The sequence below is a fragment of the Salvelinus namaycush genome, chromosome 2 (genome assembly GCF_016432855.1).
Source record: "Salvelinus namaycush isolate Seneca chromosome 2, SaNama_1.0, whole genome shotgun sequence".
Classification (NCBI taxonomy): domain Eukaryota; kingdom Metazoa; phylum Chordata; class Actinopteri; order Salmoniformes; family Salmonidae; genus Salvelinus; species Salvelinus namaycush.
In genome coordinates, this window is record NC_052308.1 from 34,474,696 (window position 1) to 34,502,240 (window position 27,545).

General features: G+C 43.8%; 1 protein-coding gene across 4 annotated transcripts in view; it reads left to right on the forward strand.

Annotated features, from left to right (window-relative positions):
• The first annotated feature begins 4,471 nt into the window (after window positions 1–4,471).
• The window catches only part of LOC120061955 (LIM domain and actin-binding protein 1-like), a 28,230-nt gene continuing 5,156 nt past the window's right edge, over window positions 4,472–27,545 (forward strand). For 2 of the 4 annotated variants that reach the window (XM_039011743.1, XM_039011763.1), the window contains exons 1-4: window positions 4,472–4,662; window positions 12,487–12,620; window positions 13,694–13,739; window positions 21,587–22,039. In XM_039011743.1, the coding sequence (XP_038867671.1) occupies window positions 12,496–12,620; window positions 13,694–13,739; window positions 21,587–22,039 (624 nt within the window). In that variant the 5' untranslated portion in view covers window positions 4,472–4,662; window positions 12,487–12,495. Of the gene's footprint in view, window positions 4,663–6,813; window positions 6,918–12,360; window positions 12,416–12,486; window positions 12,621–13,693; window positions 13,740–21,586; window positions 22,040–27,545 lie in introns of those variants that run through there. The other 2 variants (XM_039011749.1, XM_039011755.1) reach the window with 2 other exon arrangements.

Here is a 27,545-nt window from a genome sequence, read left to right on the forward strand (position 1 = left end):
TAATTGTATCACAATTCCAGTGGGTCAGAAGTTTACATACACTAAGTTGACTGCCTTTAAACAGCTTGGAAAATTCCAGAAAATTATGTCATGGCTTTAGAAGCTTCTGATAGGCTGATTGACATAATTTGAGTCAATTGGAGGTGTACCTGTGGGTGTATTTCAAGGCCTACCTTCAAACTCATTGCCTCTTTGCTTGACATCATAGGAAAATCAAAAGAAATCAGCCAAGACCTCCACAAGTCTGGTTCATCCTTGGGAGCAATTTCCAAACACCTGAAGGTACCACGTTCATCTGTACAAACAATAGTACATAAGTATAAACACCATGGGACCACGCAGCCGTCATACTGCTCAGGAAGGAGACGCGTTCTGTCTCCTAGAGAAGAAGGTACTTTGGTGCAAAAGTGCAAATCAATCCCAGAACTACAGCAAAGGACCTTGTGAAGATGCTGGAGGAAACAGGTACAAAAGTATCTATATCCACAGTAAAACAAGGCCTATATCGACATAACCTGAAAGGCCGCTCAGCAAGGCACAAGCCACTGCTCCAAAACCGCCATAAAAAAAAGCCAGACTACGGTTTGCAACTGCACATGGGGACAAAGATCGTACTTTTTGGAGAAATGTCCTCTGGTCTGATTTAACAAAAATAGAACTGTTTGGCCATAATGACCATCGTTATGTTTGGAGGGTAAAGGGGGAGGCTTGCAAGCCGAAGAACACCATCCCAATCGTGAAGCACGGGGGTGGCAGCATCATGTTGTGGGTGCTTTGCTGCAGGAGGGACTGGTAAACTTCACAAAATAGATGGCCTCATGAGGAAGGGGAATTATGTGGATTTATTGAAGCAACATCTCAAGACATCAGTCAGGAAGTTAAAGCTTGGTCGCAAATGGGTCCTCCAAATGGATAATGACCCCAAGCATACTTCCAAAGTTGTGGCAAAATGGCTTAAGGACAACAAAGTTAAGGTATTGGAGTGTCCATAAAGCCCTGACCTCAATCATATAGAACATTTGTGGGCAGAACTGAAAAAGCGTGTGCAAGCAAGGAGGCCTACAAACCTGACTCAGTTACACCAGCTCTTTCAGGTAGGTATTAGCCAAAATTCACCCAACTTATTGTGGGAAGCTTGTGGAAGGCTATCCAAAATGTTTGACCCAAGTTAAACAATTTAAAGGCAATGCTACCAAATACTAATTGAGTGTATGCAAACTTCTGACCCACTGGGAATGTGATGAAAGAAATTATAGCTGAAATAAATCATTTTCTCTACTATTCTTCTCACATTTCACATTCTTAAAATAAAGTGGTGATCCTAACTGAAATGCTTTCAAAGACTGGTCATGACTCACATCAACACCATCATCCCAGACAACCTGGACCCACTCCAATTTGCATACTGCCCTAATAGATCCACAGATGACACAATCTCTATTGAGCTCCACACTGCCCTCTGCCACCTGGACTAGAGGAACACCTATGTGAGAATGCTGTTCATTGAATACAGCTCAGTGTTCAACACCACAATGCCATCGAAGCTCATCACTAAGCTAAAGACCCTGGGACTGAACACCTCCCTCTGCAACTGGATCCTGGACTTCCTGACGGGTCACCCCTAGGTGGTGAGGGTAGGCAACAACATATCCGCCACGCTGACCCTCAACACGGGGGCCCCTCAGGGGTGCAGGCTTTGTCCCCTCCTGTACTCCCTGTTCACCCACGACTGCGTGGCCAAACACGACTCCAACACCATCATTAAGTTTGCTGACGACACGATGGTGGGAGGCCTGATCACCGACGACAATGAGACAGCCTACAGGGAGGAGGTCAGAGACCTGGCAGTGTGGTGCCAGGACAACAACTTCTCCCTCAACGTCAGCAAGACAAAGGAGCTGATTGTGGACTACCGGAAAAGGAGGTCCGAGCACCCTCCCATTCACATCGACGTGGCTGTAGTGGACTGTTAGACTGTTCTTTCTACTACCGCACAGCAAGCGGTACCGATGCACCAAGTCTGCAACCAACAGGACCCTCAACAGCTTCTATTCCTAAGCCAAAATACTACTCAACAGTTACTTAAATAGTTAACCATTGCCTCTTTTCGCACAAACTTTTTTTGACTCATCACATACATTGCTGCTACTGTTTTTTATCTATCCTGTTGCCTAGTCACTTTATTCCTAGCTATATGTATATATCTACCTCAATTACCTCGTACCCTTGCACATCGACTCGGTACTGGCACCCCGTGTATATAGCCATGTTATCATTACTTATTGTGCATTTATTATTACTTTTGTTATTACATGTTATTTATTTTCTATTATTTCTATATTTTCTTTCTCTCTGCATTGTAGGGAAGGGCCCGTAAGTAAGCATGTCACTGTTTGTCGAGACCTGCTTTTTTTTTTTTTTTTAACCCCCCTTTTCTCCTCAATTTTGTGGTATCCAATTGGTAGTTACAGTCTTGTCCCATTGCTGCAACTCCCGTACGGACTCGGGAGAGGCGAAGGTCGAGAGCCGTGCGTCCTCCGAAACACAACCCAACCAAGCCGCACTGCTTCTCAACACAATGCCCACTTAACCCGGACGACATTGGGCCAATTGTGCGCCGCCCCATGGGTCTCCCGGTCGTGGCCGGCTGCGACAGAGCCTGGACTTGAACCCAGAATCTCTAGTGGCACAGCTAACACCTCGATGCAGTGCCTTAGACCACCGTGCCACTCGGGAGGCAAAGACTGGTTGAGTAGTTCACATCATTATTGTTACAACAATCTATCCATGCTCATAGTTATGTTTAATACATTCTAAAAGCATTAACAAGAGCAAGGTATTGCGTTTCATTTGAAAACAGCAGAACAGTTTGTATAAACAGAATATTTCAGGTCATCGTCTAAACCTGTTGTTTAGGACGCATGTGACAAATGAAATTTGATTTGATTTGCGATTACTGTTGGATTTGAGAATATGCTCCTCCCTCCCGGCTTTCGCTCGATGATGTGACGGGCCATTATCCGGTTCGACAAGGGCCAGCATAAAATAACACCCTCATTGCAAGGCTCGGGGATGCAGATGGAAATCTTTTCTACATCTGTAGTGTAGACTCACTACTAGATATACACTGAGTGTACAAAACATTCAGGACACCTGCTCTTTCAAATAAAATAAAATACAATTGTATTTGTCACATGCGCTGAATACAACAGATGTAGAGCTTACAGTGAAAGACTTACTTACAAGCCCTTAACCATCAATGCAGTTTTTAATAAAAAGAAGTGTTAAGTAAAACATAAAAATAACTAATTATTAAAGAGCAGCAGTAAAATAACAGTACCGAGGCTATATACAGGGGGTACCGGTACAGAGTCAATGTGGGGGAGCACCGGTTAGTCGGGGTAATTGAGGTAATATGTACATGCAGGTAGAGTTAAAGTGACTATGCATAGATAATGAACAGAAAGTAGCAGCAGTGTAAAAGTAAGCATGTCAGTAAGGGGGGGGCAATGCAAGTAGTCTGAGTAGCCATTTGATTAGCTGTTTAGCAGTCTCATGGCTTGGGGGTAGAAGCTGTTAAGAAGCCTTTTGGACCTAGACTTGGTGCTCCGGTACCGCTTGCCGTGCGGTAGCAGAGAGAACAGTCTATAACTAGGGTGGCTGGAGTCTTTGACAATTTTTAGGGCCTTCCTCTGACACCGCCTGTTATAGAGGTCCTGGATGGCAGGAAGCTTGGCCCCAGTGATGTACTGGGCTGTACGCACTACCCTCTGTAGTGCCTTGCGGTCGGAGGCCGAGCAGTTGCCATACCAGGCAGTGAGGCAACCTGTCAGGATGCTCTCGATGGTGCCCCTGTAGAACTTTTTGTCTTTCCATGTCATAGACTGACCAGGTGAATCCTGGTGAAAGCTATGATCCCTTATTGATGTCACTTGTTAAATGCACTTCAATCAGTGTAGATGAAGGGGAGGAGACAGATTAAAGAAGAATTTTTAAGCCTTGAGACAATTGAGACATTGTGTATGTGTGCCATTCAGAGGATGAAAGGGCAAGACAAAATATTGAAGTGCCTTTGAACAGGATATGCTAGTAGGTGTCAGGCACACCAGGTTTGTATCAATAATTGCAACGCTGCTGTGTTATTCATGCTCAACAGTTTCCCTTGTGTATCAAGAATGGTCCACCACCCAAAGGACATCCAGCCAACTTCACGTGCCAGCGGAGTACATGCCCCGACGAATTGAGGCTGTTCTAAGGGGCAAAGGGGGGAGGGGGGAGGGGGGGTCACGAAGGTGTCCTTAATGTTTTATACACTCAGTGTATGTCTGTGATGTTGAGTGGAGACATTTTTTTGGAAGAAGAATAAAAGTATTTTATGGTTATTCCCTGCGAACTGCAACTTTAAGAGATGGATAAGAACTCTTGATTTGGTGACAGATTTGTCCCGCCCCGTGAGATGCACATACTTTGAGGAGCGCACGAAGACGAAAAACTCATTGCTGTGAGTTAGCAGCAAGAGATTAAAACAAGTCAAGTATGTTCGTTTAACAATGTAATTAAAATATCAGATACTAGCAGACTAATCGACTCAAACCAACGTATCTCTTTCTATTGTGCACCTGTGGGACTGTCGGTGGAACTGCGGTAGGCAACATCATAAAAGTAAGGCCAAAGCAAAGTTACTGGAGTTTTGTTATAAACTTGTGTTGATATATACAGTTATTATAATGCTATGTTAATTTCTAGCCTTAATGTGTGCGTTTTAGTATGCTAGTTTAGGCTGTGGTGTGAGTATGCACATGGTGAATTTGCTCTAGCCAAGGCTAAGTCAAATGTTTGCTGATTAATGTTGCCAATTTGACAGGTACTTCCAATTTTGCACCATTATTACTGGTGGTGGAGGTTGCATGGGAAGTTATGGCAGTTGGCCAACCTATTTCAGGGTATGGAGGATTGGAGGGAGACACAATGCATAAATTTATATAATACAGAAGGCTTATATGCTACTTGTTTATTGTTATAATAATCCATCTACCAAGGAAGATGTCTTCCTGCCTATGACACTTTTTATAAGGAGGCCTACATGACCATATGTTACAAAATGATTCCAAAGTTTGTAGATATTTTCAAAACTCAAAAGTGGAGCATTTTCAAAATAAGTGTACTCCCCACAACCCCATCTGTTGTGTAGATCCAGCTATCACAAACCCAAATGAAGTGGAAAGATAGACACCATCTAATTTAATCATTTTAAATGGTGCTTAGGCCTTTCTTTCCTATGGGGTTGAGGAATATAGTTAGATCTGCACAACAGATGGCATGCGAGACATGGACGCATCTTGACATTAGACCACTTTTGAAAACATCTGAACAAATGGTGATTTTGGAGTGAACTATTACTTTAAAACTCAGCTGATATCACCACAGCCATTTTGGTGACTTGGGCTACTTAAAGTAGGTTACTCGTTGTTGGCCTGATAGCCAGGATATATTCTATTCAAACTCCTGCTGAGTATTACGAGCTGGGTATTCAGTGGCTGTCCCTGGAGAAATGAGTAGTCTACTTTGGTATTCACCTCAGTGCCAGCAGTTGTCACACAATGGCGACTGTCCAGCTTTGTACCTTAACCGCACCGTGTGGCCATTTGAACAGGCCATTTGAATGCAGCTCTATGCTTATTTAACGGTTCTATTTATGCAGTTCTCTGTCTTGGAAGTTGCACAGCTGAGACTTAGAAAACGCTGCCAAACCATGTCGCCTTTTCATCCTCCTCTCTCTGCGAATAGAAAAGGATAGCCCACAGAGAAGGCAGGTGGTGATGTCCCAGTGAAGATGACTCAGTGGAATGCGTTGATGATGCTACCCATGTCAGATCATTTGGTTCGTCAGCCATTTTCACAATGTCAATTAGGGGACTTTCCTGTGTATAAAATAGTATAAAATAGAAAATATGCTACACACATCCCACTGGTTCAGATGCTGGGCAGAAAAAAAAACATGACAGAAACTATATATTTTCTCAACTCTGACATGCTCTTGAAGTTGATTTATTAATGAGACACAGACAGAAATGGACAACATTTTGATTCAGTTGTCGATTTCTGTGCCAAGCCAATGATTTGCTACAGAAATTGATATAGGTAAACTGCTCTAGTGAAACATTTGTAAAATTGTATGGTTTTTGAAGTCTTGGTGCAGACAAAGCTGTGTGTGCGCAACTGTGTGTGTGTGCGCGACTGCGTGCGAGTGCACACCTCCAGGTGTGAGGCAAGGACCGGTACTGGTTAGACAGGGTCTGTGAAGTAGCAATGTGTTGAGTGTATTGAGAGCCAGGGTTTTCTCTCCCTGCCGCAGCACCATGCAGGCCCAGCCACGCGCTTCAACCTTTCAAACAGGGCAGAGAAACCTGAGCTTCACGCTCTGTTCGTCTCCTCTCCCCTCTGTCCCTCCTCCTCCTTTCTCTTCACCTCTCTCCTCCAGCTGTCCTTTGCCGCAACCACCAACCTCCCCTTCTTTACCACCCTCATGAAGGGGATCAAGTTGTGCCATAGAATCACACAATTTAGATCAGTTTTGAGTTTTTCACCAGGTTGTTAAAACACTTAACTGTAGAGCAGTTGTATAGACTATTTCCTAGAAATTCTGCTGAAGACACACATACACACACATACACACCCTATGTACCTGGCAGGTGGAATCCAATCTCTAAGGTCATTGGTACAGGAAATCATGTGACCTGCTTCCTCCACTCTCATGACACCTTTCTCCTCACTCCACCCCTTACACTCTTACACACTAGAGACATGCTTATACACACTGTGTCGGGTGTCGCAAGGTTTCACCAGGGGAGTGTGACACACCGGAAGTGCTTAAAGTAAAGGCTGGACCGAAACTGGAGTGCTATAAAATAATATAGGTAAGACAATAACTTTATATCGAGAAGAAAACAGAAAAATAATCCATTCAAAAAGGTACGTTTAAGGTGTGTCACGGTTAACTTGAAATCTTTGGGGAGAAGTTAAGTTACCGCTCCCCTTGTGCCATTGTTTTTGTAACTGTGTGTGTGTATAGCGTTTCAAAAATCATTATCTCTGTTCTCACTGAGAGTATTGACCATAACTCCCAGTGTTACTGTAGTAAGGCTAGTCCAACAGTATCCATGTCATGGATGTGACTTTTCCCGACCTATTGTCTGAACACGGGTTAAACCAAGGATGGCGGCTTTGTGACATCTGATCAGTCCCATGAGCTGAGGGGTGCCAAGTCGGCTATGAGGGAGAGTCCTGTGTTTCAGGTTCTGACTCAATCGGCTAGTTTAGCTTGAATGATTTAGTGTTTAATGATTCTTTGTTCAGAGCCGGGCAGAATTGACTATTAATTTGTTTTCTTTTTTCAAAGTCTGTTTTGGAGACGGACTTCAAGTAGCTTTTAAACCACATGGTACTTGTTTTGCTATGGTTCAGTTTAATGACATAGTGTCATTACCTGCAAATCAAATTGTAGAGTAACAAGCAAATCGAGTTTGTCACAAGTGTTACCAGTCTCATATGGTTGGTAATGGTATGACATAAAGAGCACAGTTTAAATTAGGCTACAGTGCCAATAGAAATTCTACACCCCCTTAAATAATCTAAAAAGGGATTCAATTAGATTTTTGACAAGTAAACCCATAACATGATGCTGCCACCACAATTGTTGAAAATGGAGAGGGTTTTACTTTACCCAACCCTGTAGTTTTTAATTTAGTCCAAAAAGTGTGTTTATTTGTTGTGTTGTCTTTGCAGTATTACTTAACAGCCTTGTTGAAAACAGAATATATGATTTGGAGTGGAATTTTTAACATGGGCTTCTTTCTTTTCACTTTGTCCTACAGGCCAGTAATATGGGAGTGAAAACGATGTTGTTGATCCCTTTTGTATTTTCAAGTATTGTGGTGGCAGCATCATGTTATGGGTATGCTTGTCACCACCAGTGACTGATCAAAATAAATATGAAAGGAGCAAAGCCCAGGTAAAAGGTTAGAGGAAAATCCACCCCAGTCTTCTGAAAACCTAAACCTGTGATAGTTGTATTTTTTTCCAAGAGCTGTTGAGTGTTCCTGAGTGGTCTAGTCTCAGTCCTGACAAATCTGTTTAAGGAAATCTGATAAAAGGTTGAAATATCGCTGTCCATCAATGATATCCAACCAAATTTACTGAGCCTGTGCAATTTTAACAAAAACAATGGATATATGTTGCCCTAGGAGTTGTGTAAAGCTGGTAGAATGAAAATGATTCACAGCTGTAATAGCTGCCAAAACCACTTCAACCTGTATTAACTCAGAGGGTGAAGACTTATCCAATTATGATTATATAAATATTTTTTAAATTCTTAATTTGGAAAATGTTCTATGACTTTCTTTCACTTTGAAAATGTGGAGTAGGTTGTGTAGATCCGTAGGAAAAATATCTACATGAATCCCTTTTTAGATGTATATTTTAGGTGGCAAAATGTGAAAGTTGAAAGGGGTGTAGACTTTCTGTAGTCACTGTATACCCTCCTGCCCCAGATCTGTCTGTCTGGTGCAGTCAATGTGATCCTGACATTGTGTTATTTCAATATGTCTTAAAGAAGTCCCTGGCATTTACTTAGCTGCAAAGATATTTAAATTTGAGAAAAAAATCTGCATGTCTTTTTTTGTGGGGGGGGGGGGGGGTAGCAAATTATAAACCCCTTCCTACATTTGAGCTGTTCAGGACTGATGTACCCCCATGTCATTCAAGGCACTGATGAAGATAAAATGGCTATATTGCGCAATACAGACTGATCCTGTGTTGTGTTCCATATCTGGGTTTGTTGTGGATACGGCATTGCAATGAGATGAAAGTGAAGGTTCAAAGGCTGTTCCGCTTTAGTGAAGTTGACACAGAGTTGACTGAAACACGATAATGATTGCCTCAGGAAAGGCGCGTCTGCAGAATCTGTCAATTTCACTTATGTTCAAAAGATATTCCGAACATCCGGTCCCTAAACTTGACATGATAATGTCAAGTTTACAGTCACAATCAAGTATGTTGAAATAAAGATTTGATTTCCTATCAATATACTTGCTCACCATACAGGTAGGTCTGGGAATTGCCAGGGAACTCGCGCTATGATCTTATCACGATACTTATGTATTGCGATTTGAGACTGTAATTTTATTGCGATTCGATGTTCCAAACATATTGCTCACCAAATGTCTGCTGCAGAGGGACAAGAGAGAGCCATGAGAAAACAAGTTTTGATCAATCATAAAAATAAAAATGCTGAAAACAAATTAGCTCCCTATTTAAAAATAAAATAAAAAGTGCTATGAAGTAAAAATACCGGAGTTTTGGTGCAGGCATAGCAAACTAGCACCAAAAATAATATTACGATATTGTCAATATGATATATCATCTGAAATAATATCCCCCATCACTACATACAAGTGCTATTCAGATATGGTGAGAGGATAGACTAGACTGGGCCAGATCAACTAAACTTGTTCTGTTGCAGTTTGCTTCCAAGAAGTCGAATGCCAAATGAAAAGGAAGCCTTGGCTCTGTTTGGTTAGGCTACCTGTTCCTCTACATATCACAACCACATGGCCACTTACTACTGCTGCAGCTATGCTGCTACTTCCATTACTTCTGTAAGCTTAGAGGAAGATGATTCCTTTTTATTGTCCAATATGCACAAATATCCATCGGCAATTTGTTGTCTGTTCTATCCCAACCCCTCAGAAGGACATATAAAACATGCACTAGATGGGGTAGAGGGCAGCCACAGTACAGCGTCCCTGGAGAAGTTATAGGGGTTAAGCAACTTGCTCAAAGGCACAACTGCAGGAGATAAGAATACAATGGAAGTTGAATAGACAAGCACCCCAAATAAAGTGTTTTATATTCAACTTCTATTCTTCTCCTAGAGTAACTGATTTTATTTCCTGCTCATCCAGTTTGTTCTTCGATCCCTGCATCTTGGTTTCTACTGTGAGGTAGTTTCCCCTGTGCTTAGCTTGGAGAGGCAGCTTGGAGGAAAGGCTGAGGATGATTTGAGGAATTCCACTGGAAATCTGCCTTTTGGCTTCCTGATCTGGCCTGCTGTGCTGATGCACATGAATATGATGCGTTGCCTCTGACACACAGACACGCATTACACTTTATCCCTTTTCCACTGAACACATACCTCAGGGTTGCACAGGCTTTCAACCAATATGCACTTCTTAAGCTAAGGTTTAAGCTTTGCCCTATTTTCTAAAGTTTTTCTCATGAAATATGACAGAGATGCAAGGCCGAGTTTTAAACCACCCCTGTGGCCATGCTAAATACTGTCTTTATGAGAAGTCCATGTGATATCTCTCTGTGGATTAGATTATTATTTTCCTGGATCCCATGGTTTGTAGACAGGAAGTGTTGGAGATTCTTTTGGAATTGGTCATTTGTTATGGTTGTCGTCATGGTCACACTCGTAGTGCTGGTTTGCTTGTGTAGCCTATGAGCAAATCCATGGTAATGGAATTACACTGAGACAGAATTTTCACTTTAAAATGTATGCCAAACAAGATCATTGAATTCAAAGTTGAACTCTATGCACAGTGGCTACTTTGAATAATTTACACAGCAAACTTTCTTTTATAAAAATGTACTTGAAAAACTGTGCAGATGCTAAATTTGGTCATAGAATTATGATAAAATCTCACTCAATTTTATTCTGTTACCGAACTTTATCTGCACAGTTCGTCCTGTAAATGTATTTTTGTAAAATTGTCAGTGGAAATGGTTAAAACTAGTACCTGTGCAAAGAGTTCTATGGTTTGTTAAGCTTTGAAATTGATGTTTTTTGTTTGGTATACATTATAAAGTGAAAAATCTGAGTCTGTAATTCCATTATCATGGAATTGCCTCTACTATGTTTATGCGTGTGCTTGGTCATGTCTGAGTCAACACAAAACCAGCTGCTCTGACAATGCTTAATTAAATTGAGTCTCTTTGTCGGGTAATGATGTAATACCTGCGAAGCACACCCTAATGAAAATGGCTAGATGAAAGGGCATGGTCCATACACCCTTCCGGCAGGCCCAAGACAGCCTATTGATATGAATTTATCTGAAAATGACTACAAATACACACCATGCAGTGTACCAAAGGTGTGTCCATGTATAAACTCATAAATGCTTTTGTCGATTCTCATAATTTCCTCCCTTCCAGACAAATGACTATTTTACTGGCTTATCAGCTGTGTTATGAGACTGTTTTTTTGTTAGTGTACGTGTCTATCGGAAAGCACAGTAACTATAGTAACTAACTTCCTGTGTGCATTTAGGCATGTGGGTGTATGTTATACTCTGGCCCTCTATAATTGTTGATTATGAAGGCTGAGATAAGTGGCAGTCGGAGTGCTGGTTTTCTCCTCCGAACGGAACGGGCCTCCTGGCTGTCACGGAACGGGCCTCCTGGCTGTCACGGAACGGGCCTCCTGGCTGTCACGGAACGGGCCTCCTGGCTGTCACGGAACGGGCCTCCTGGCTGTCACGGAACGGGCCTCCTGGCTGTCTCGGAACAGATGATGATATGCTCGAATTCGCACAATGACAACATTGCTGCTGATCTCAGTTGTGTACCCGTCCCACAGTCAAGTGTCTGAACTTTCCCGCTTGATCATGATGGCAGAATTTGTCTACTTGCTCCTGTAACCATGCAATGTTTGAGTGTGTGAGCTCATAGCAGCAGGGGAGGGTATGTGCTGTAGATGATATCTCGGGGGCGGACTGACTCCTAGACAGAGAGCAGAGCAGGTGATTGACACACAGATCAATGACCTCACCATTGGGGAAGCTGAGGGATAGACAGTACCTCTTTGTACAGAGACAGTGCTGCATTGATCCCTCCTGTCTGTCAACACTCTGCTATTATTCTGGGGGATCTGGGTGAAATAGACTATGAACCCATTAAAGAGAACACTTTACTGGCATAACTTTAGTGTATATATAAAGCAATAAAAGCATAAAAAATGCCTATATTGGTAATAATCAATGGGCTACCTGTAGGCTACCTGGTAGGGCAATGTTTTCATGGGAAAACTCCTGGGCCGTTACACCCCAAACAAAAATACAAACGTGTTTGTTTCAACTTACACAAGTTATCATTGTTATTAACATGTTATTCATTGCCCTTCAATTAAGGTGTCACCCTGTATTGTCTATGTCGTGGTTTGATTGATTCATGATGAATGAGCAGTGAGGTAGTGCACTGTGCACACCATGAACAAACAGCTGGATGATGTCATCCAACAGTGCCAGTGTTGGTTGTTGAATCCAGGCTCTCCAGGCTGTGTGTTATACACTGTATTAGGTCATTTCTATAAGATGGGTGTTAGAGAATTTTGGGACTTGTATTTCAAGTAAAACAGGTAATGTAGTTTAAAAAAAAATGTAAGTAGACATTTTGATTCTGTCATTAATTAGTGTGTGTGTGTGTTAGGAGGCCGAGATGGAAGGCGGAAGTTCGTTCAGCAGAAAGTCGTGGGCGTCGCAGTCTTTACGGGTCACCGCCAGGGAGCTCTCATTGGTCAGCACGCGAGGCAAGACCAACGCCATCGCAGAGCGCTTCTCCAAGTGAGTGACACGCACAGCTCTCTACTAGACACTTCTGTCTGTATGAGTGTACTACCGTAGACACTTCTCTTCCAAATTCATCCTACCAAACACGCATCTATCTGTAGGTAGTCCTCCATATCGCCCAGCTCTACGTACATACTGTACCAATCACACTTGTCCTTTTGGTGCTCCAGTATGTACATACAGTCAGTCAAGTCTGTGTCAGTGGGGAGCCAAAATGAAAGTCAACCCAAACACTTCAGGCTTAAAGGCTTTATACAAGTGCTCCCATCCCAAATGTACATAATTGAGGGAGAGAGGGAGGTAACAGATGTTAGCTGTATATTAATCCTGTTCTGCAGGTCATTGGGTTACCCTTGTGTCTGTCAACAGAGTTTGCAGCAGAACTGGAAAGAGATCATTCTGACTATTAATAGTTACCACTCTTTAAGAAGCTCTGTGGGTCAGAAAATTCTGGTTGAAAAGTCACCTCTTCATCACATAGTCGTAACTGTAATCGTAGGCAGTATCAACCACTTACACTTGACTATCAACCGTGACCTATTTCCTCATACACCTTGCCTGTACAGGTCATTTTCTTCTGTTGCTATGTAAAGTAGCTGTTACCTTACAACAATCCTGACCTACCGTGCCACTCGTACATTTCAGCGGGCATTTACATAGCTATGGCTAACTGTGAACTTTAACACCTCACAAAGCAACTGTTTTGACTATGCAGAGGTTGTTGATTCTGCTCTTCACAAGTCCTCTCTGTCAGCCCTAGCTGTGGAATCACAATTTCCCTAGTATAACATAAGGGTGATAAAACCAGTGTAACACTGGTGTATTGTTGAAAAGCAGCATATTGTCTGCAGATCCAGAGGAAACCGGATCTGTGTCAGAAATAGCCCAAAACCCTTTTTATATTGCTTACACTTCCCTGATCTCTTTAGACCTTCAAAACATGTTCAGATACTATTGATTTAATATCAGTGCAAACTTCCATTCCCAGTGTAATGCTTTGGTCTACTTTACTGCGTGCACCTCTGTTCTTGATCAGCAGAGGTCAGTGTTGCTCCTCTGTTCCATAGGTACCAGAGAGCTGCTGAGGAGGCCAATGCTGAGAAGAAGAAAGCAGTGAGTATCTCCATTCAGCTCCCCAACAGGAGACCCACTCATGGAATTACAGGATGTGACATCACCTCAGACACAGTCACCAGTTCAATGATACGCTTGTGAAGCTGCCCTCTTGGTCAAGTCCCTGACTCTTTGACTCTGTCACCATTGAACTATATCAAATCAAATTTTATTGGTCACATACACATGGTTAGCAGATGTTAATGCGAGTGTAGCAAAATGCTTGTGCTTCTAGTTCCGACAATGCAGTAATATCTAACAAGTAATCTAACAAATTCACAATGACTACCTTTTACACAAATATAAAGGGATGAATAAGAATATGTACATATAAATATATGGATGAGCTATGGCTGTGCGGCATAGGTGAGATGCAGTAGATGGTTTGAAATACAGTGTATACATATGAGTTGAGTAATGTAGGATATGTAGACATTATTAAAGTGGCATTATTTAAAGTGACTAGTGATACCTTTATTAAATCCATTTATTAAAGTGGCCAGAGATTTGAGTCTGTATGTTGGCAGCAGCCACTCTGTTAGTGATGGCTGTTTAACAGTCTGATGGCCTTGAGATTGAAGCTGTTTTTCAGTCTCTTGGTCCCAGCTTTGATGCACCTGTACTGACCTCGCCTTCTGGATGATAGCGGGGTGAACAGGCAGTGACATCGGGTGCTGTAGGTATCCTGGAGGGCAGGTAGTTTGCCCCCGGTGATGCGTTGTGCAGACCGCACTACCCTCTAGAGAGCCATGCGGTTGTGGGCGGAGCAGTTGCCGTACCAGGCGGTGATCCAGTCCGACAGGATGCTCTCAATTGTGCATCTGTAAAAGTTTGAGTGTTTTAGGTGACAAGCCACATTTCTTCAGCCTCCTGAGGTTGAAGAGGCGCTGTTGCGCCTTCTTCACCACGCTGTCTGTGTGGGTGGACCATTTCAGTTTGTCCGTGATGTGTATGCCTAGGAACTTTAAACATTCCATCTTCTCCACTACTGTCCCGTCAATGTGGATAGGGGGGTGCTCCCTCTACTGTTTCCTGAAGCCATGATCATCTCCTTTGTTTTGTTGACGTTGAGTGTGAGGTTATTATCCTGACACCACACTCCAAGGGCCCTCACCTCCTCCCTGTAGGCCGTCTCGTAATTGTTGGTAATCAAGCCTACCACTGTAGTGTTGTCTGCAAACTTGACGATTGAGTTGGAGACGTGCATGGCCACACAGTCATGGGTGAACAGGGAGTACAGGAGGGGGCTGAGAACGCACCCTTGTGGGGCCCCAGTGTTGAGGATCAGCGGGGTGGAGATGTTGTTTCCTAACCTCACCACCTGGGGGCGGACCGTCAGAAAGTCCAGGACCCAGTCGCACAGGGCGGGGTGGTCTCGAGCTTACTGACGACTTTGGAGGGTACTATGGTGTTAAATGCTGAGCTGTAGTCAATGAACAGCATTCTTACATAGGTATTCCTCTTGTCCAGATAGGATAGGGCAGTGCGATGGCGATTGCGTCGTCTGTGGACCTATTGGGGTAGGATTGGGCGGTAAGCAAATTGGAGTGAGTCTAGGGTATCAGGTAGGGTGGAGGTGATATGATCCTTGACTAGTCTCTCAAAGCACTTCATGATGAGAGAAGTGAGTGCTACGGGGTGATAGTCATTTAGTTCAGTTACCTTAGCGTTCTTGGGAACAGGAACAATGGTGGCCATTTTGAAGCATGTGGGCACAGCAGACTGGGATAGGGATTGATTGAATATGTCCGTAAACACACCAGCCAGCTGGTCTGCGCATGCCCTGAGGACGCGTCTAGTGATGCTGTCTGTTAACCCCAGCCTTGCGAGGGTTAACATGTTTAAATGTTTTACTCACGTTGGCCACGGTGAAGGAGAGCCCACAGGCTTTTGTAGCGGGCCGTGTCAGTGGCGCTGTATTGTCCTCAAAGCGGGCAAAGAAGTTGTTTTAATTTGTCTGGGAGCAAGATGTCGATGTCTGCTACGTGGCTGGTTTTCTTTTTGTAGTCCGTGATTATCTGTAGACCCTGCCACATACGTCTCGTGTTTGAGCCGTTGAATTGCGACTCTACTTTGTCTCTATACTGACGCTTTGCTTGTTTGATTGCCTTGTGGAGGGAATAGCTACACTGTTTTTATTCAGTCATGTTTCTAGTTGCCTTGCCATGATTAAAAGCGCTTTCAGTTTTGCGCGAATGCTGCCATCAATCCATGGTTTCTGATTAGGGAAGGTTTTAAGAGTCACAGTGGGTACAACATCACTGATGCACTTGCTAATAATATACACGGCTAAGACTATAATCAAAGAGAATTCTCTTGGTAGATAATGCGGTCGGCATTTGATTCTAGGTCAGGTGAACAAAAGGACTTAAGTTCCTGTATGTTGTTATGGTCACACCAGGAGTCGTTAATCATAAGGCATACAACCACACCCTCCTTACCAGAGAGTTCTTTGTTTCTGTCTGCGCGATGCGTGAAGAAACCGAGTGGCTGTAACGACTCTGAAAACATATCCCGAGTGAGCCATGTTTCCGTAAAACAGAGAATGTTACAATCTCTGATGTCTCTCTGGAAGGCAAATCGTGCCCTAATTTCATCAACCTTGTTTTACTAGAGATTGGACATTGGCGAGTAATATGCTCGGAAGCGGTGTCTGGTGTGCTCGCCTTCTAATCTGACCAGTAGGCCGCTCCGTCTGTATGCCTAAGTGGTTTTGTGCTCTCTTCTCTGCTCAGGCTACTTATTTTTGACAGTGAGTAGATGGGATAAAGCATTTTGTCATTCACATGGTAAAATGACAGCCTTTCGAAAACTTCCACCTCCCACACACCCATTATAATCCTAATCTCGTCTGAGGAGCACACCGAACAATTCCATGCCAAGTTCTGCCTGGCCACTTATTGTGATGGGCAGGCGGTCAGCCCCATAATCCTGACTCAGTCGACTAATCCCAAAGTAATTCCCTCTGTTGGGATAGTTGTCTTTGTCTGTTGGGATAGTTGTCTTCTCTGTTGGATATTGTCTTTGTTTGTTGGGAAGTGCTGGAGAAGTGGAAAGGGAATAGGGAATAAGTGATCGGCCGATGTCATGCAGGAGTACAAGGTAACTACCTAACATTTCCAATGGCTCATCGATGGGGAATGTATTTTGATCATTGGGTACCTAGCTGCCAGTGAATCTGGACCTAGATTGTAGCACAGGAGTTGCCCTGCGTGACGTGACATTGTGGAATTCTGGAGAGGCTCAAGTAGTTGTAGACAAACATTGTTTACACACAAGGTTCTTAAGGTCATTCAGAGCGAGGAGAAGACACACACACACACACACACTGGTTGTATTTGTGTGTGGTGCATGCTGTTCCTCCAGTCTTCCTGTTTGTGCTGAGTTAAACAGGTCTAGTCAGCACAATGCTGTCTGTGTGCGTGGACCCACAGGCAGCACTAGTCCTAAAGGGTGGGCTGTAAATTTGGGTCATAGGAGGAAGAGAGGTCTCAGCTTTCTGAGATGCAATCCTCTGTGTTCCGGTATGAGAATCGGGGGCAGGAGTTTTAACTTTTTTTTTTTCAGGTTTATTTTGGGCCCTGAGTTTTTCCTGGTCAGGTTAACCAGCAGCAGTGTCCTAATGAATGATTACATGGTGGTCCACAAATGAGCACTAAGGAGGCTCCTGCAGTCTTACTTAACATTATGTTGATTGTGTGGAATCTACACTGAACAAAAATATAAACGGAACATGTAAAGTGTTGGTCCCATGTTTCCTAAGCTGAAATAAAAGATCCCAGAAATGTTCCATATGCACAAAAGGCTTATTTTTCTCCAATTTTGTGCACAAATTTGTTTACATCCCTGTTAGTGAGCATTTCTTCTTTGTCAAGGTAATCCATCCACCTGTCAGGTGTGGAATATCAAGAAACTGATTAAACAGCATGGTCATTACACAGGTGCACCTTGTGTTGGGGACAATAAAAGGCCACTCTAAAATGTGCAGTTTTGTCACACAACACAATGCCACATATGTCTCAAGTTTTGAGGGAGTGTGCAATTGGCATGCTGACTGCAGGAATGTCCACCAGAGCTGTTGCCAGAGAATGTAATGTTAATTTATATATCATAATCCACCTCCAATGTCGTTTTAGAGAATTTGGCAATGCTTCCAACCGGCCTCACAACCGCAGACCACGTGTATGGCGTTGTGTAGGCAAGCGGTTTGCTGATGTCAACGTTGTGAACAGAGTGCCACATGGTGGGGTTATGATATGGGCAGGAATAAGCTACGGACAACAAACAAAATTGCAATTTATAGATTGGCAATTTGAATGCACAGAGATAACGTGACGAGATCCTGAGGCCCATTGTCGTGCCATTCATTCACCACCATCACCTCATGTTTCATCATCATTTTCATCATCATGTTTCAGCATGATAATGCACTGCCCCATGTCGGAAGGATCTGTACACAGTTCCTGGAAGCTGAACATTTCCCAGTTCTTCCATGGCCTGCATACTCACCAGACATGTCACCCATTGAGCATGTTTGGGATGCTCCGGATCGACGTGTAAGGCAGCGTGTTCCAGTTTCTGCCAATATCCAGCAACTTTGCACAACCATTGAAGAGGAGTGGGACAACATTCCACGGGCCATAATCAACAGCCTGATCAACTCTATGCGAAGGAGGCAAATTGTGGTCACACCAGATACTGACTGGTTTTCTGATCCATTTGTTTTTTTAATATAAATATTTTTTGAAGGTATCTGTGACCAACAGATGCATATCTGTATTCCCATTCATGTGAAATCCACAGACTAGGGCCTAATGTATTTATTTCAATTGACTGATTTCCTTATATGAATTGTAACTCAGTAAAAAAATTGAAATTGGTGCATGTTGTATTTATATTTTTTGTTCAGTATAATTCCCCCTTCAACTGTGACCATTATCAGTAATGGTTCTGTATATAATTACAGGTATGATTATTCCTACTTAATCACATCTATTATGTTCTCTAACCGCAAAAGACATGCAAAAGTTAATGACAGTTTTATGGGGGAATAAATGGCCACTCCTTAACTTTCAACATGAGGTCCTCCCTTCTACTGCTGCTGAGTCAGGCAGATTGAGTCACCTTCAGTGTTCTAACCAGGAATCAAATCAAATTGTATTTGTCACATGCGCCGAATACAACAGGTGTAGACTTTACAACCCCTTAACCAACAGTGCAGTTCAAGAAGAAAATATTTACCAAGTAGACTAAAATAAAAAGTACAAATAAAAGTAACACTAAGAATAACAATAACGAGGCTGTATACAGGGGGCACCAGTACCGAGTCAGTGTGCGGGGGTTGAGGCTAGTTGAGGTAGTCTGTACATGTAGGTGGGGGTGAAGTGACTATGCATAGGTAAAAAACAAACAGCGAGTGTACAAAAGGGGGGGGTCAATGTAAATTGTCCGGTGTCGATTTTCTGAATTGCTCAGCAGTCTTATGGCTTGGTGGTAGAAGCTAGAAGTAAGTGTGTGTGTTCTCGTTCAATCGTGGTGAATGGCTGAGATGTCTCAATAGGTTAAACGGGACATCATGTGTTGTAGGTTACGCAGTGTCTTGAGGACATAGGGTGAAATGGGAGGAGCGGTGACATTGTTGATTTGACTCCCTACTTTTAATAATCCAGTTTTCAAGGGAAATAAATCACTTAAAGGGAGTTTGGTTTTGTACAACACTGTCTGCAATTTGAATGTCATGATGTGATTGGCGATCACAGATCTCAACACTGACAGCATGAGGTTCCGTAACATGACACATGGTACATGTTAGGTGATGACATGACTTCAGTACATTGGTATGGCTCTGACATTGGCTCACACAACAACGGAATACCTGAAACTTCAGCCATGTGTCTGCTGGATTCAAACACACAAATAACCACATATTTACAATATTTATTTGGGGATAAACTTTGAGAAGTGAAAAGTAAAGAACCCCAGACTCAGTCAGCGAAGAGTTAAACATTTCCCAAATGTATCATTTCCTGCTTTCTGGTTTCCTGGGATATTTTTTTCTCCCTCTGCCTCCATCTCTCTATCTCTCTCTCTCTGTCTTTCTCCTGGTCTTGATGGGGGGTGGGCTGGTTCTTACTTCCAGAGTTTTTCTAACTGCTAACATCTGGGAGAGCTTGATCACCCTTACTCAGCACAGAGACCAGAGGGAAGGACGGCAGACTGATTCCAGCAACAGGACTCTCTCCCTGTCTACAACCTAGACTCCCCACTACGCCTCGCCTCGCCTCGCTCTCACAGGTTTCACTTCTTTTAGAAAAACAGGGAACCAACTTTTCATTGCCTGTTGCTCCTTTTTCCTTGTACTTCTTGTACGTACTTCTTGTACTCCAGCTGCTTTCACACAGAGAACAATTTTTTTTTTTTTTTTTTGTTCTACTGTCTTTGAGTTTTCTCAGCTTTGGGTTTCTCTTCCTCCTTTCTCTTTGTTTGTTCCTCCCATATTCTGCTCTCCTCCTTTTCCATGTGTGTTTCCATATTGTTTCTGTCACATATTTTGTTGGTGAAGCACGGCTTGATGTGCAGGCTAGGTTTGCCTGAGTTGCTGCTTGGTTGAAGTGTGGTCAGTGTGTTGACAGTAGGAAGTGGTGTCAGTTTTTTAAAATTATAGCTGTGTTAAGTGTGCATGGACGTCCACTGCTATATGGTTGACCACCTCATTATCACGTTAAAGGGGAAAACAAGGTTGTTCTTCGTTACGGCGTTGTGAATGTTGATGGTTACCTACTGATTGGAGCTTGTCTCATGGATGTCGTTTTGACCATATAGATGACACATTGTTACTCTTCTTCCTGGGTGTGACTAGATACTTTGTACTGAGCTGAGCTCTGTGTACCATAGCCCAGTGCGGTTCCTTGAAAGGAACATTGAGTACCCCATGTAAACTAAGTTTATTAGTTGTCTCTGTTCTGCTTTCAAAGGGCCGTATTGTTTCGTATACCTTTCAGAAGTTCCCCCATATTAAACGGACCGTTTTACAAGCGGGCGTTCATTTCCGTATCTTCTAATGAAGATCAGTGAATGACATCACATAGTGGAGTATTGTTGTCCCATAGTAGTTCAGCTAGCTGCTCGCCGTAAGTTACGATTTGGGAGCAGAGAGCACTTCCTGTACTTTCAGGAAAAGGTGAGGTAGGTTTCCACAGAATGGAATATGGTTGAGAATGAGATCTCCGTGTTCAGTCCTGCTCTGTCTCCATCTTGAGCCAAGACTTTGTATGACGCTGTGGAGTGTGCAGCAGCTGATAGTTGCCTGCTCTGACTTCAGCCACCAGCCAGCTACTCTCGTGGCTGGTTGAACAGCTGCTCATCTAATCTCTCTTTCCTTCCACGTCAGTAACTACCGCTGTCCGCAGTCTTTTCCCACTGTGGCCTCGGGAAGAAAACTCTGACAGAGTTATGAACTTGAGATTTTTCCTATATTTTTTCCTGTTTAATTTGGTTGCCGTCTGGGTGCTTGAAGTTGGGTGACATAATACTGGACATGATTGACTGGTAGAAGTAGAATGTTGGAATCCACTGGTGATGACTATTTTGTTGATAATAGTTTCATTCCACACGGTTGAAAATTGAGACTATTTGTATTATTGTGAACTGTTAGAAATGGTACTGTATTTTGGTATTCTTACAGTTTCTCATACAACACTACTCTTACACACAATTACCTCGGTACAGTTTCCATGGTGGTTCACTTTTCTGTCGATGTAACCTATTTCAGGACGTTGCATCAGTCAGTAACTTCAAGACATTCTTCCAGTTGACCATTCTCTTATCTTCTCTTGTCTTCCTCTCAGTCGGTGGGGAGCCTGCCTCCCACTCTGCGTTCAGGGAACCTGAGTGTTCTGAAGAAGCGCTGGGAGCAGCCGGCACCTCGCCAAGACAAACCCTCCCTGCTACCAGCCGGCCCACCCCGCGCCCGCCTTATCCCCCCAGCCGTACCCAAACCAGTGCCACCGACCGAGCCCCGCCCCCCAGCCAAATCCCCGGGATCCCCGGGCACTCAGGGTAGTCAAGACACAGCCGCCAGCCGCTTCCAGTATCCCTCAGCAGCTATAGCCAAGGAAGGAGCGGAGAGAAGGATGGAGAGAAAAGATCAGCGGCCAAGCGAGGGAGAGGAGGAGGAAGGGCTGATGCAGGTGGAAGAAAAGGTGGCGCCACCCAGCCCCTGCAGCCCCGTCGAGAAACCCAGCGTGCCTCTCAACAGCCTGAAGATGATGTTTGAGAAGGGAGAGAGCGCCAAGAGAAGGGTAAGACTGATAGAGACTCACACACACACACATTTGACTCAAACGTTCTCATTCAGGCAGACACACACTGTGGGTATGTATCCCTCTACAAAAGTGGTTCCCAAACTGTGGGGCGCTTCCCCTGGGTCGGAGGGTAATAGTAGAATGCACAAGGTGCAACTTCGAAATTGGCTAGTACATCGGCAGTGTTCCTCAATGATGGAAGGGGGAGCCCTGAGTGAAAACATTTGGAACCACTGCTCTACACAGTATCTCCCCTCTCTGCTCTATGGATTCTCTCTCACCCCATCTCTTGGCATCTTCCTCAACATGTAGCGGCTCATTATGGTTGTGGGGTCAGGTCAGTCATCTGACTGTGTGTGATTGGTTAGCGCCCCCCCCCCCCCATATCCAGCTGGGATGCATCTGAACTCCTGGTCTGTTGTACAGCCAGCCAGTTTCATGGTGCCTTCCTTTGGAGTGTAGTCATGCTAGCAGTCACATGCCTTGGTACCTGATGCATTCGTGCCTTTCAACAAGCCCCGTCTGACTTCATAAAGGCACCCCGAGGACTACTGTGTGTCTCAGTGCGCATCACTAAGTACAGACAGAACACCCATTCACTCAGACACACACACACACACACACGTGTAGAGGATACTTGCTAAAACTAGCTTACCTACTCATACTAGAGGCCAAGAAACTCAAAACATGCATACATGCACTGACTTGACGAAGACGCTCCCAGTTGAGAAGTGAAATACTTTGCGCCAGACACTGAGGAAGGGTCTCCTGTGGCTCCTCCGATATTAGCAGAGAAGTCAGTCATTAAATGGCCATATTAACGACCCGGCCCTCTGTCCCATTACTGCCTAATTAACTCAACCCTTCAGTCACACTCTTTCTGTCCCCTCAAAAAGTTTCTATGTTTCAGTTCTCCACACTGCCCATCTGTCCCTTATCCGCTCCTAAACAACCTTCTCCTCTTTAGTGTACACTCATGTCATAATAGCCCAGGGTCAAGAATGTACCCGCATTCCTCCTTGTCTTTCTCTTCAAAGACCCACCATAGGAATTTTCCCTCCCACTCTGTGTCCTGTCATTCTCCTTCAGTTAGGTATTCACCCCTTGTGGCCCCCACCCCACCCCTTCAGTTAGGTATTCACCCCTTGTGGTCCCCACCCCACCTCTTCTCTCAGCATCACACAAGATTGCACTCCTCTGTGCACTTCTGATTCTCCTATTTTTCAGTTTCCTCAGTTTTCTTGTCTGGTAAAAGTTGAGTAAAAATGTGTGACTCTGTGACCATAATACTTTGTATATTCCTGGTGGTCTCTGGTGTAGGCTACCTTAGCTTAGCCAGCCCGGTGTTGATGCATGGTCCAGGTGGAAAAGCAAGACTGTGGAGTCCGACTCAGACTGGAGTGAGTTTGCCACCACGCCTTGGTGCTCATCTCTTTGTTAAGTGTGTTCATGATGACCACTAGCAATACTTAGTTCTACATGTTGGAAATTCCCCCAGTGTCTCCTCAGGGAGACTGGTCTGAGAACAGTGGTAGTGTTGTAGTCTTTGTCCTCTCAGCCATTCAGTCAGACGAGGCCTGCCACAATGGCCATGCTTCTGGACTTCTGCTGAATTTACTGCCAGGGTTTTAAGAGGGGAGTGACAGACAGTAGGAGGTCGACCTCGATTCGTCTTGGTCTGAGAGCTGTGCTCACTACTCGGTGTGTTTCCTCTACACATGCTCACAAAAGCCTTTATCGCTACGCCAGTGCATTTCAGCTGACCAGAGCGGAGGTGGGGCTGTGCGTGGGTGGAGGAGCTGCATCTCCAGGTGTACACACACACTCATGCTCCATCTCTCTCTCTCACACACACACTCACACACATTAGTGTCCCCCCCCCCTGCCTCCGCTTGTGTCCCCCCTGCCCTGCCCCAGCTTTAGCTCTCAGTGCCTGCTCTGGGCTGATACCATCTTACAGCAGTGATGTCATGGAAGTGGTATGCACCCCCCCCCCCCCCCCCCCCCCCCCCCCCCCCCCCCCCCCCCAAATCACTAGAGGCCAACAAACCCTGCTCCTACAGAACACAAACTCCTTTCTCTCTCCAATCAAAAGACTCGCAGTACGTTCTCTCGCTCTCTCCTTCCCTCTCCTTAGTTCTACGCCTCTTTTTCTGTCTGTCTTTCTCTTTAAAACCTCTTCCTCACCTCTCACACACTCCTTGTTTCTAGTTCTCTTTTACTCTCTGTATTCCACCTTTTCTCTTTGTCTCTCCTGTTTTTCGATAGTCCTTGGTTGTAACTATGAGCTGTAATGAGTCCTGGGCATAAAAGGTTTAGATGGGGCAGATAAGGCTCTGTTTCACTACCTGGCTGTCACCCAAATCAACTACACCCTGTACTGCTTGCCACTGGCATTAGCCTTCTCTACTACCACAATATTCAAAACATAGCTTGGTGTTTTTTTGTTGTTGAATGATTCTAGTTACCATAGTTACCTGGTTAGACGCAGACTATTTGCACATGCAAAGAACAGTTTGAGACTACAGCACATTGTGTAGACTACATATTCAATTCACGCTTGCTTGAAAAAGGTAGGAGCTTTAGCCTGTTTGATCAATTGTGTAGATTACATGCTTGTCCTCTCTTTAAAATGAGTCATGCCTCTCTGCTTGGCTGTTGTTTTGGTCGATTTAGCCCAACATTTAGCTGTTGGCCCACAGTTTGATTTGCAGTGGAATCAGTTGGTCCTGTCTCAACCTGTCCTCAGTGAACTACAGGCTGTATCGCTGTCCTCTGTGCTAACATAACATCACACTCTCTTGTAAAACATTTTGTATGAGCAATATTTTGAGTGAACTAGGAAATGACCTTTCAATACATAACATTATGGACACCTTGTAGCTTCAATCCACAAGTACAATGTAAAAAGTTATTGACTTGGCTATGGCTGACTCCAGAAGGCCCAGTCTGTTTTAATTGGCCAGATCCCTCCTCCACTCATCTGTATCCAGGATTACTGCTTAAGCCTGACCATCTGGTTTACACATCAGTGGGCTGTAATAAACACACACACGCTTGTGTTTGTTAATTCTGTAGAGTCTATGGTGGGGGGGCGGGGGGGGGGGGGGGGGGGGGGGGGCTAAACTGACAGATGGAGTTGTTTTTAATCTTTTAGATATTTTATTTAGAATTTTAGTACCCTTTTTAGGTATCAAAAAATAATAATACAAATTATTTTGGCATTTACTACTAAAGCCCACGCATTGAATAACACGTCCATAAATGGCAAAAAATACATCGTAAGATACAAGATTTTGAAGTGTCTGTCCGAAATCTAGGAGATAATAAAAAAACACAAATATTTAGTAATTTTTTTACACATTTAACCACTTTTTTGGGGTAGGCACAAAACAACCTTCTACTTCCATTTTTGTTTTTTTAATCCAATACCGGTTATCTTCAGACGAGTCCCATGACACTTGTGGGGGTCGTAGAGCAAAACGGAGAACACCATTGTGAGAGCCTCCCCTTTCCATATAGTAGAGTAGTAGTTAGTCCATAGAGTAGTAGTTTGTAGGTTAAACCGTTTGGACGCTACAGACGTTTGTGTTAGAAGACAGATTTTCGGGATGTCTCATGGTCTGACAAACACCACTCTAGCTCTGCCACCTTTCACCACAGATGCAGAAGTGCGACATAGGTGGATGTGGTGGATTGAGATGCATCCAATGCAAAAAAACATCTCTACCTTAAACTGACGGATTTTGATGGGGATTTTTTTGTTGTGTAACTTCGACTCTAAGGGGGTAAAGGGATACTTCGGCATTTTAGCAATGAGGCCCTTTATCTACTTCCCCAGAGTCAGATGAACTCGTGGATACCATTTGTATGTCTCTGTGTCCAGTATGAAGGAAGTTAGAGGTAGTTTTGCAAGCCGATGCTAACTAGTGTAAATGCAATGACTGGAAGTCTGAGTATCTGCTGATTTAAAAAAAATAATAATAATAATGTATCCACAAGTTCATCTGATTCTGGGGAAGTTGAGAAAGGACATCATTGGCAAAATCCCGAAGTATCCCTTTAACCTTGATCCCCTCACTGGGCCTTTTGTCTGTGTTTGAACAGTGTCCCTTCTCCCTAGCCCCCCTGTTGTGACTTGCCCTCTCTCCTAGCCTGTACATTCTTATGGCATCGTAATAGGGCATCTTCAGTGTTTTGTAGGTTAAGGTGAGAGGGGAGTGTGTTAAGTATGTGTATAGCCTACTTGTTATGTGTTTTCAGTTGTGTGTGTGTGTATTGGTGAGTAAAATGGCTGTCATGGTGGAGTTGGTGGGGGGACAGACGGTCCTGTCTGACAATGGCTCTGCCTCTTGAGCTTATTAGGGGATTAACACTGTGTACATGTGTCCGCACGCTAATGTGTACATACAGTAGTGCAGGGTGTCCCAACTGGCAGGCTGTGGTCTGAATTTGGCCCACATGGGATTTTATTTGTCCCCCCAAGTCTTCTGTGCAACTGTTTATTTAAAAAAAAATGTGTTGATGGACGCAAGACTGTAAAAACACCAGCAAATCAGCTTCAAGTGATTTTAATTTAGGAAATCTGTTCCAAAGTATTCTCACACATATTAGAGAGATACTATATGTGTGATCCTATACAAATATAAGCAAGGTTTGAAATGATTACGTTTTAGTCATATATCTGTTTTGGGCTTCCTGCAGTCAATTTGCAGTCTACAAATGAATTGTAATTATGTTCCGGCCCCCCTGACCATCCGCTCAAGAAACAAATTGTCCCGTGGCTGAATCTAGTTGATGATCCCTGCAGTAGTGTGTGTGTGGTGTAGGGGTGTGTGTCTCCCTTTACCATATGGGGAGTCATGATGTGGTTGGTTACATGGTTAACAGACCCGTTGGGTGGTGCTAGAAGTATTTTAGCTGGAATACGTCTGAAGTTGTTTGTCTTGTCATATTTGTTTCTTTTCCATGATGAACTACATATTATGCTGAATGCTTTCTTTAAAACAGACTGGTTGAATTTAGCTGTAGAATTTCATTGCATCTGCCGTCCAAGATTAGCCGACTGCAGTAAATTCACCATCTTGTTCAAGTTAGAAACGTTTCAGCAACTTGAGACAATTGAGCTTCTTCTGAAACCTGGACACCATAGATATTTGGTGATTTTGTTTTGGTGTTCAACAGTAAAGTCTTCCTTACTGCTTTCAGAGTCTCTCTGGGCAAATGACATTAATCACTGATGGGAGTGCTTGTTATTTGATTAGGTCTAGAGCAAGGTGTCGGGGGAAATGGCAGATGCCCCAATGGGTGTGTGTGTTTGTGCCAGTGTGAATAGGGGTTTGTGTAAGCAACCATCAATGGCTCATTGTAATGTAAAGGATATGCAGGAACTGGTTTTGATGTCGATGGGCCAAACCATTGTGAGATAGGGGGAAGTTGTGATGAGTCTGGGGGTGGTCAAATGTGACCAATGATGGGGTTGTCTGAGTGTAGAGATGGGCAA